The sequence below is a fragment of the Gavialis gangeticus genome, unplaced genomic scaffold (genome assembly GCF_001723915.1).
Source record: "Gavialis gangeticus isolate Ggan-Ray unplaced genomic scaffold, GavGan_comp1, whole genome shotgun sequence".
Lineage (NCBI taxonomy): Eukaryota > Metazoa > Chordata > Crocodylia > Gavialidae > Gavialis > Gavialis gangeticus.
Genome location: NW_017729030.1, coordinates 47,191,474 through 47,202,732, shown reverse-complemented (window position 1 = coordinate 47,202,732; position 11,259 = coordinate 47,191,474). Strand labels below are relative to the sequence as shown.

Genomic DNA, 11,259 nt, shown 5'->3' with positions numbered 1-11,259 from the left:
TTCCACCACACCAGACTTACCAGCTGGAGGCAGCTCTCCCCACTGCTGGCTCTGCTCCCTGCTGCCCTAGTGCTGCGCTGGGGCTGGGCAGAGCACAGGCATTTATCAGCCAAATTATCAGCCCCATCAGTGTGATGCCCAATACAGCCAGTTTTCTTTATATAGGTACCCATCACCGATGTATCACTGTACTTCTAGTGGGGGACACCAATTTAAGATTATCCCCTTTCTAGACATCGAAAAAAGTATAAAAATAGATAAATATTTTATAATTTTCCATGTCTAGAATCTAATTAGGGGGTCATCTTAAAATCGAACTCATCTTGCGTTCAGGTAAATACAGTTCTATCCCCATTTTACTGATGGCAAACTCAGGCCCAAGGAGATGAAGACTGATCCAAAGTCAGTGGAAATACTTCTATTAAGTTCAATGATCTACGGTGCAGGGGCCAAGGCCCCGACTTAGCCAACTACATGAGCATAAGTTCAAAAAAAGCTACACTCTGAGTAATTACTTTCAGGACATTTTGATTTATTAAAGCTGTGCACTAGTCTTATGCAAGCTTTTGAGTATTTCCATGACATCTGCAATATTTAAATATATTCTGTCCTAAAGTCTGCTAGGAAACTGCTCAAAGAAGCCTGACCCTTAACAGGAAATTTACCAAGAATAACACAGATTTTCTTTACGATAGGAACCCCCTGGACAGAAAGAGTAACTTTTTTGCTAGGCTTGTGTTCAAATACAAAAGTTCTTATTCCAATCTAAAACTCTAAATTCAAAATACCTACAGAAATCTTATCCAGCTACACTGAAAAAGAGCTCAAGAGTCAGGCTGTTTTATTTCCACAGCCCACAAATTAGATAAAACTGAGCTTCTAAAAAAGGTGACAGACATTAAATCCAGGAAGATACCTTATAAACCCACCAAGTATTACTTTTAGCTATTAGATACAACCTCAAATGGCCCATGTACGTGTGTAAGTATATATGACATTTTCCAGATCTTGCAGAATAGTCATGGCTTTTTGTAACTACTTAAAATATGGTGCACACATCGTTCATATTAGAACATTTTCAAATACAGCAGCCTCCAAGATTAAAGCACAGGGAAAAAATGGAGTTAGCATAATGCAACTAACATGCTCTAATTGCAGACGTCCTACTGTTGCTCAATCTAGACTGAACTAGAGGTTTTGCGGAAAAATCTTGAATTTCACTACACTGAAATACAGAACACATCTGAGCCAGTTGTTCACACACAAAGCCCACACAAGAGCAACTGTTCATGTTGTCTCATTTCTGATGGACAGAGGACTGTTTTAAGGTTGCTAAACTTCTCAGTGTAGAAGGTTCATTTCTTTAAGCCTCTACTACATAGAACGTGCACTTTGTTTATTAATTTAGGAATCTGAATATCTTCCAAATTAATACTTAAGTGCAGAAAGGGAATATTACTTGATACCATAAATATGCATTACACAAAGGAATGAAATCCCATGGAAGGAGGACAAAATTCCCACTTAGAATACATTCTAGTTAAGGTGCTGTCCTTCCTGATTTTTAGCTATATAGCTGCACTGCTATCAATCTCTAGTATAGTACTGTACACAGACATAAGCCATAATAAAAGTAGAGTAGTGAAGTACTCAAAGGATCTGCACCACTGCAACTACATCTATGCAGCTATGCAAGGGTCCAACATCTCCAGTGCAGATAAAGTACAATCTCCCCAAATACTTAAGCACATGCATACCTTACCCTTAGGTAAATATTTATGAGTGGTTGCATTCCTTTTCATAAAGTTAAATCGTGTGCTTAAGTGTTTCAGGACTTGATAAGGCAAGTACTCATGAGGGTACCACCCATCCAAACTCATTTCATTTGTGCGCTTTGTGTTACTGTCCCAAAAACAGTCTGAAAGCAAGACCAAGAGAAAGAACCTACCAGGACTCTCCACGCGTTTGTAGTGGTACGGATTGATGCAAACCTCCTTCTGCTTTGAACCGAAGGGAAACTCGCAGCATTCCAGTGGTTTCAGTTCGTGATGGCTCTGGAGGTCTGGCCAGCGCCACACTCGGCAGTAAATTACATGCGGTAGCCCTTTCCTGTGCGACACCTGAAGCCTGCCATCCAGGGAACGAGGAATTGTTACACAGTTGCTGGGCTGACCAGGACAGCTTAATGCTTTTTCCAGCTCCTCCATGGCACCCTTTTTCTTCTTAAGCTTTTTAACTAATGCATCAACAGCCTTCTCTGCCCATTTTTCTTCTTCATCCCCCTGCTTCCATCCCAACAACCTCTTAACTGCTGGGCTGGTGAAGGAGAACAGACTTGTCACATTCATGGCGACCAACTTGGTCACACTGATTAATGTAGACAAACAGAAAAGGACTTTCCCCTAAAAACAAAATAGTGCAGATCCTGTATGTGGGCAATAGGTGGTCTGCCTTAATTTATACTGTTCCCGTTGACTCTCTGAAGTCTCGACAAGCCGAAACTAACATTCCAACTTGATAGAAGCAAGCGGCCAGATTTCAAACCAAAGTCCAGCACCTACAGGAGGGTACCAGAGATGGAGAGGGAAGAGAAAAATTGTTTTCAGTAAATCACAGTTACACATCTAAATGTTTAGATAACATATTAACATAACATAACAATTAAACCCATCTAAATGCCTGGGGGGTCAGACTCAATCTACCAAGGTCCCTTCTGACCCTAAAAATCTATGAAATAGAACACTGGAATGACTAAATACACCATATTATATCCAAACGCTGATAACTGGCCATGTGCCTAGTTACTACAAAATGCAGAGCCATTTACATATAGCATTAGAACAGGAATTCAGTTTTAGAGTGTGGTTCACACTGAACATATATTCGAGAGATTGTCTCATGGCCCTTTGTCTTACCATTTACAACTGCACAGACCACTGCGCCTTCTATCTGTAAGTCTTGTGGCAGCCGCAGCTGGCTGGCTTGTATCATGGTTTACTTTGAACAAATGGCATGTTAAAACCTCACTGTGCATCCCGATACCATCTGCATGCTAGGAGCCCATTGGTTCCTCCCACAATGGGATGCTTAAACCCATGGTGTGTAAGCCCACTACTAAGCTGCACAGCGAGGCTTTAAATGTCCCCACAAAGGGGGAGCCACCAGTGACATACCATAGGTCTCTGGCACCTGGGGGCCAATACCTACATTTGTGCCACTCCCACCCCGGTCAGCCAAAAATCGCCCAGCCCAGAAATGTTGGCAGCACTTCTGGTTTCTCCAGAAGTGCCGCCAGGGGACCAAGTACCCCCTGGAGGGCCCAGCATAGCCCATCTCCACCCCCTCCCCCCTGTAGGTACACCACTGGGAGCCACTCTGCTCCACCCAGGGTAGGGACATCCTTGATCCACAGCTTCCCATAGCCCAGCACACGTGCAATCTGCACATAGGCTGTTTCAAGGCATGTGGCATGGCCAGCTGTGTATCAGGATGTCCCTGCACAGTGGAAGGGTGGGGAGGAAACACTCCCAACCCCCAGTCCCCCGGCCCGGTAGACAGGTGCAGCCAGCTATGTGCCCCAGCAAAATGCGTGACTAGGATCTGACAAATTTGATTACAATCCCCAAAACTGTGCATCCTGCTATGCATGTGTGATACTGCAAAACATCCAGTTTTGGAGACTTCCAATTAAATGTCAGCTCCTAATTGTTGTTACCTTAGTAACTGGAAACAGAGACCCAGCAGCACCTGATTATCTAGCTTGTTGCAGATTACCTGCAAATCAGGGACCAAAGTTTGAACGAAGTCTGCTGCACTCAGATTTGTGAATACTATGGACCAAATACAATAGTTCAGCTTGTTCACTGTGGCAAATTGTATTTAAAGATTTTTAAAGCCACAGGGGCCATTTTCAATACCTATGTCACATTAAGAAAAAACAAAAAAACAACTACATACACAGGTGGTAGGAACCAGCCATCCTAACTTCAATATTACAAGGACAGAGACTGATCTTTAACAGCATAACAGTTTCAGGACATTGTTCAGAAAACACATGCAGTGTAGCAGACTGTTATAATGAGAAGAGAATTTTAGACAGCTGCAGTAACAGTAGTACCCTTCAAAAAAATATCAAAAGTCAGAGATGAGAAAATGTCATCAGATGCCATTGTGAACAGAAGCATATACAAGATTATCAATATTCGCTTTTGGCATTGAACAAAGAAATGCCTATAAGCAGCAGAAGCCATTTATTACAGAATTTTTTTTTCCCTCCTAGGAAATTAGAAGAAAGGATGTCACCAGTTTTATATATTGGTTTCACAGTATATCAACATACCCAGAGGCAGATCCAGACAGGGTACAGTGGCATGGTCACAACCCCCTTTCAGACGAGGCTGTAGGAGCAGCAGCCGGGGACCTCTTAAGTCCCCAGAGCGCATAAGAATCCCCCTTCATCCTCAGCGCCACCTCCCCTACACTCCACTTCACCCCCTCTTCTACCTGCTGTTGCTACTGTTCCCAGCTAACCCAGGGGTGGGGTTGTTTTCCAAAGCCACTTCTTCCGACATCAACAGACAGTTCTTCCTCCCTGCCCAATCCATAAATTCCCTGCTAACCTGGGAGCAGGCTCAGGTAGGGAAAGCCTGCCGCTGCCACTTTCCCTACCTGAGCACTGCCCCCACATAGCCTGACTGGAGCATGGCAGGAACAGATCTGGAGCTCCACCCCACCCACAAGTCAGCTGGGGACAGCAGCAGATGGGCAAGAGGGTAAGTAGGAAGGGGTGATGATGAGCACAGAAAGGGAGGGACTGCCAAGAGTGGAGGGGAACGGGGGGAGAAGGGGGGCGGGGAGAAGAGGCAGGCAGGATTCTCACCCAATTCAGGGATTGCTGCTGCTCCAACAGCACAATTTGTGGGTTCCAGAGTGGAGGGGAAGCTGGGAGCATGGGTGCAGCCACCCCCCACGGTGCCAGTCACTGCTTCTAGGCCCTACTCCCCCGCTAAAAAAAAAAATAAATAAATCTTGGCTGTACCTTTAAACGTAGTTGGAGTACTTTCTTAAAAACATGTGACTTGATCCAATTATTGTCACAAACATTAATTTTGAGCTCTATAACAGCATGTTGTTTTAGACTTGGGTATTCATTTTCCCCCTATTCTGCATTTTTGTGAATGCAAGTTACCTGGACCTGCACTGCTTTTTTTTTTTTTTTTTTTTTAAATGAACTGAAACTCAGGTCATCATAACCAAATGTGTTCAAAGTGTAATTTTTTATCCTTATAAACACTGTGAAGCATTCAAATGCTGTCCTGATTTAAGAACCTTATTATCAGAACCCCTTATATGCTCAGGTCATTCTTACACATTACAGAAATTGGATGTGTGAGACTAGACTACTCCGGGTATTCTAAATATTAGAAATCAATACATCATGCATGTTGCTTGCGTTTGCATTCCTTCCACCTTAGACAATAAGAAAAAAATACCAGGTTGCATTCATTTCTAGTCTATCTTCCAGTCCATTTTTGCTTTCAAGTGCAAACTCATTAGTATAATATTGTAAGTTTCAAAGAACTAAAAATCTAATGTTTACATCTTAAAAAAGAATACCTGCTGTTTTCACTTACATTTTTTAGGAATGGAAAAAAAAAATACAGTTTACATTTTAGTAAAATCTTTCAAAGTTATTTGAACCCAACTTATATATCTTTTAAAATCTTTGTAATGCCAATTTGTACTTGATAAAAGGTATTTGGACTTAATCTATTGTTACTGAACTGTGTTACCTGACAGCTGTTCTCACAGGAGTGTACAAAATCATACTCCAGTTCAATCAAGCTTGTGGGAATTTCCCAAAATGTCAAGAAACAATCTAACATTAAATAAGGAGAAGAAATAGAGCCATGGCAAGGTCTTTATAGACCACTTCGGTTGTATTAAAAAAAAGGTCTTGTGTAGCAATAGATACAAGGGGGGGGGGGATTACACACTGGGTTCTCTAATATCGAACAATTATAAATGCCAGCACCATATGCCTAACCAACTCTGTGGCCAACCAGCAGTTCATAAGCCGTTATCTGCTTAAGAACTGTTTTAGTTCTAGTATCCAGGATAATTCATCAAAAATACAATGGGACAAAACATTAAGAGCAGGCTAGATATACACCTTGCTGGGGTCGTTTGGCCCCCAGTACTCTTTCCTGGCATGGCAGGGGGTCAGACTAGATGATCTACTCAGGTCCCTTCCGACCCTAAAAGGTATGAAACTATTCCTTTCTGAACTGAACCGCTATCCACCACAGTCTACCGCACACTGCTCTAGCACTGGATTCCAATGTCAAGACAGTGTTAAAATAAATAAATAAATAAAAATATACTGTAGGTGGAGTTTTTCCATTTCCAAGAATCAGAAAGCATGTCCATGGCTCTGAGCTTTTGCCAGTACATTCCGTTTTCCTTTCTGCTGCCACTTTTGGGTTTTGCAATGCATCATTTCCTGTATTACTTTTGCACAAAGTGGCCTTATCAGTTTAAAGTGCAAAATAAAGATTAAGCCACAGGTCAGCAGATGAGACAGATTTCTTAGCCTCTCTTCCCCAGATACACATATGCACTTTTGGGAAATGAGGGTCAGTAGTTGAGCAACTACTAACCCTTGAAGATAAATGCGTTACGAAGTATGGTACAAATCAGAGGTTCTCCATAAGCAAGCCTGACATTAATTTAAAGAAATTCAGTTTCTAGCCACGCTGCAACTATTCTTAATGTCAAATCATACATACATTATATTCTAGTGCATTCTACTGGCACATGAGCAGCAACCAAGCAGCTTGTTTCAAATACTAAATTCTATATTTTTTCTTCCCTATTGCTAGCTTTTGTTTAGTCTTTGGCCTTTAACTGAAACACCTACAAACAGGTGGGGTTTTTTTGTTTTAAGTCTGAAACAACAGCCGTTTAACTTGCTTCAAATTTAAACAAAACTCAGCTAGGCAAATTGCCTAACAGTGAAGTTTTCTCTTTCTAGCATCCAATGAAATGACATGGTTATAACTAAGAATCTGTCAGCAACACTAGGCAGCTAGTTTGATGCTGAATGTTTTAGTGCCTTCGAATTACCACAAATATCCCAAAGAAAACCATCTCAATTTGGATGAGAGGGTGCTAGTCAGTGGGTGGGGAGAGGGTCAGGGCACTGATGAAGGCAGAAAACTAACTCCTAGCCCCAAGTTCAGAAAAACAGGAAGTAGCTTCCACTCCTAGCTTTAGTATTTACATTAGCACTCAGTGGTGCAGACAAAATAAAGAATGCCATTAACAAAAAGAATTAAGTGTATTATTCAATAAAAAAGCAACAAACTCAGGCAAGAACAGTCAAGGGGGGCAACCAAGGAATCTGCAACTTCTTCACACATGTCTATGCCCTCTTTTATTCTTTCAGTTGCTCATACCCAAGAACACAGTTTTCCTCTTGGCATCCATTCATTACTGACAATATAAATGGATAGCAATTGAAGCAAACTTAAAATCCCTTTCTTAGAAAATATTTAGCAACTTAATTAAACTTCTCTGAAAGGAGCTCAAGTTTTTCCATTGCTTCCTTTTGTCCCTAATACATTATTTAGAGCTTGCAACAGAAATCAGATTGGCTAGTTCCTCCTTTTGTGTCCAACTTTGCTCCCGGCAAGAAATATTTCCTTGCATTAACTAAAGGTGCAAAAAGTTCAATGTTTCTAAATTCTCAGCTTAAAGGTGCTACAACAGAACACCGTAGCAGAATGACTATACGGAAGTACTCTCTGCCCTCATTCCATTGTGGAGCAACTCGTAAGGAAGAGGAGGTGCAGCAAAGGTTTGAACTCTTTTTGCATACCAAGATAATTCAGATCTTCGTTACTTCTGCTTTCTTAAGGCTCCTTTTTTGACTCTTTTGTATTGGGTATTTAAGATCTCGTCTATTCTGGAAGATTTCAAGGAAAACTTTTAGGAGTATTATGACACTACAAACGTGACTAAGGTTGGAAGGGATCTTCAGCTTTAAAAAAAATTCTCTCAGCAGCTTTCAACACATCTCATATTTCAGAAGAGGATGAGAACCAAACAGAAAAAGAAATCCCCGTGTGATCCTTCTGCTACCTCAAGTGATATGCAAAAAATTCATATGGGTCGGAGGTGTCATTATATCCCCTGGGAGCATCTATCACAAAATAATGCCAGCCCTGCCAGCCTACCCACCCACAAATAGACTATAGGGACAGGGAGTGCTCACATAGTTGTTCAGGTTCTCACAATATACTTTCACATGGGCACTTGTTGCCTGGCAGTCTACAAACCTAATGCCTCAAAATAGCTAGATGGAATGAATCTAATGGCTTTAAGAATACTCTAGGACAGTGGTTCTCAACCTTTTTTGGACCAGGACCCATTTGTAGACATCGATGGCCAGTCCTGACCCACTGCCCCTCACTCTTGACCTGCTGCCCCCAACCTTGTGCCTCAGCTCCCCAATGTGTGGGGCAGAGGGTGGATGTGGGACAGGGCCCCCTCCCCCCAACCAGCCCCTTGCAGTCTCTGACAGCCTGCAAGAGAAAAAGCCACTTTTCCCAAATTTTTCTCCTTTAAAAGGAGAATCCATTTTAAAAGTTTATTGATCCATTTTTAAAGTGTGTTAGCAAACCTTTCATATATTCTTGCGACCCACTTTTGGGTTGCAACCCAAGGATTGAGAAACGGTGCTCTAGGAAACCTCAGAGGTAAAAAGTTATCCTTCCTCTTTGTCCTCTACCTGTCCACTTTTTTTTTTTGTTCTGGGACCTACTTAGACAGCCTATTTCAGGGGTTTCAGACTCACCCCATGCTCTAAGTTGGACCTGGACTTCAGAACTCTGCATGTCAGATTTAGCGCAGGACAAAACAAGGACAATGGCAGGGATGGCAGCCACCAGGTGAAAAGGACTGTGTTCACATATCCATCACTTGCCCTACTGCCACCAATGGCCAAAGAACCCCAGATTCTGCAGCGGGCCATCTCCTGGCCACAGACCCCAAACTTCCAGTAGCCTAGCAGTAACCTGATCAGCTGAAGTGGCTCCATGGTTCAGATCTGTCCTGCAGACCATGTTTGACACCCCTGCTATATTAGATACCTAGATGCAATCTTCAGTATCTATAAGCACACATCTGGCCTGTTCTATGTCAGTTCTGTGAAGAAGCCTTTATTCCCAGTGAATCACACGTTAGTGCTGAGCAAAGCATTACACCAAGATACCATGTTTAGGGTATAAGAGTTCACCCAAAACAAAGGAGTCTCCCATTTGTTATGCTTCATCCAAAAGAGGCAGTCCCTTTGGATGCCTACGTCCTCTTTAATTCAGCTAGAGAAGAGTCTTTAAAAAGGAAAACATGGGAGGGGGGTTGGAAGACAGAAAAGACCCTGATTTCTACTGATTTATGACAAGAAATCCAGGAAGAGGGTTCTGCATTCTTCATCTCTTCTCACTTAAGAACTACCAACCACAAATAGTCTTCTTCAAGGGAAAGAAACCCAAAACAGTTCCATAAACATTCAAAATGTGTGAGAACCTGCCTTGAGCTAGATCCGAGCCTCCTAGGGTCGATTCACCAAGGTCACAGCCAAAGTAAGATCCCAGAACACAAAAAGGTGAAGCAGCTAGCAGACTTATTTTCCTACCCGGACAGTTTACAATATGGGACATACAATTAGTACACTGCTAACTCACTGACAAAGATCACTATTGTAAACTAGGTTTGAAGAATCCGACTAGTTTCTAAAATGAACTACATATTTTCTTCCATTTAAGCACATTTCTGATTCCATCACACAAATTAGCATTCTTCTTCCTTACATATTAAGGTAATCATTTTAATAGTGAGACACCAGTAAATTCTAATAGACTCTCTCAATCCCTTGCCTCATCCTCCTAAAAGAAATAACTGAATTCAAAAGATTCAAACTAAGGGGTCAGTTAAGACAATATGTCACATCATCAGCAAATGAATTCTGAACAATAACCAGGAAAGTGGTGACACTGAAGTCTACAAAAATCTCAGAATCGTCTCACTCAGAGGTGTTAAACCCAGCCAGGCTCACTGACTGGACAAGCAGACACAAGGTTAGACCACAGTTTGGACTGGACCCAGCATGTGTCCTGGAATGGCTAGAGCAGATGTCGTGTGCGTCATGGTCCTGTTACGGTGGCTTCAGGGCTGTGCTGCTCATGGCAGCCCCTCTGGGATGTGTTGCTGGATCCAGTGTGCAGCCGAGCAGGTGTGGCATGCTGTGCAAGTCCCAGAATGGACAAGCAAGAGCTACACATGGCACGTGGGACCATCCGGCACATCTTGCATACTGCCTGTGAATCAACCCTGAGACCCACAAGCAGCACTAGAGGTCACATGATAGGGCTCTAACAAGCTGTATCCAGCCTGCAGGCCACATTTTGGACATCCCTGATATAACTAGTACAATTCCATAACTTCAACCGACAGTTGTAGCTAGCCTTTCAGCCCATTACAGTCTTGGTATCAACAGATTTGAGTAACGATAAAATGATAGTAAATTCACGATGGTCTCTTGTGCTTAGCTTATGAGAGCTTCTTAGCATTAAAACTCCAAACTAGTCGCTTCGTTTTATGACTCTTCCTCTAAAAGACATTTCAGTTCACAACTGTTATAAAATAAACAAAAAAAAAAAGTCACAAGTTGCTTTACACATTTAAGGTACTACTTACATTCCAACTATAGCCATATTACAGAACAGTTCTCCCCGATCATTACAAAAAATAAAAACCATAGCACGAACAAGACAAATCAGAATACCTGCAAACAGAGTATCAATTTCTTGACCAGTGCACGATTTTAAAGTCTTCTAGAAAAATGTAGTTAATGGTTGACCTCAACTGCACTTTACCTACATTGCATCTAAGTTAGGAAAGAACTGGAATAACTCCTTATTCAAATATAGATAGGATACTCTAGATTACCTTTGTGCAAGTATCATGGAACAGCTGACTACATTGCAATGGACCACAGATTCTTTTATACCTAGGATAATTTTATAGGTTCATGTGGTTCATTTTTATTTAAAAATGTAAAGAAAGACCTACATTATTTTCCACATATTTTCAAACAATCAACTACCACGCACAGTCGTCACTCAATGAGAAGAGTTTCAGGGATGGGAAGGACGAACGGCTAGCAGGGATCCTGGTTCCCCTCCCCCCCCCCCCCCA

At 42.0% G+C, this 11,259-nt stretch overlaps 1 protein-coding gene across 2 annotated transcripts in view; it reads right to left on the bottom strand.

The window, feature by feature from the left end:
* Window positions 1–11,259, bottom strand: part of SMAD1 (SMAD family member 1) — a 90,547-nt gene that overhangs the window by 48,118 nt on the left and 31,170 nt on the right. For both annotated transcript variants that reach the window (XM_019522158.1, XM_019522156.1), the window contains exon 2: window positions 1,949–2,557. In XM_019522158.1, the coding sequence (XP_019377703.1) occupies window positions 1,949–2,348 (400 nt within the window). In that variant the 5' untranslated portion in view covers window positions 2,349–2,557. The remainder of the gene's footprint in view (window positions 1–1,948; window positions 2,558–11,259) is intronic.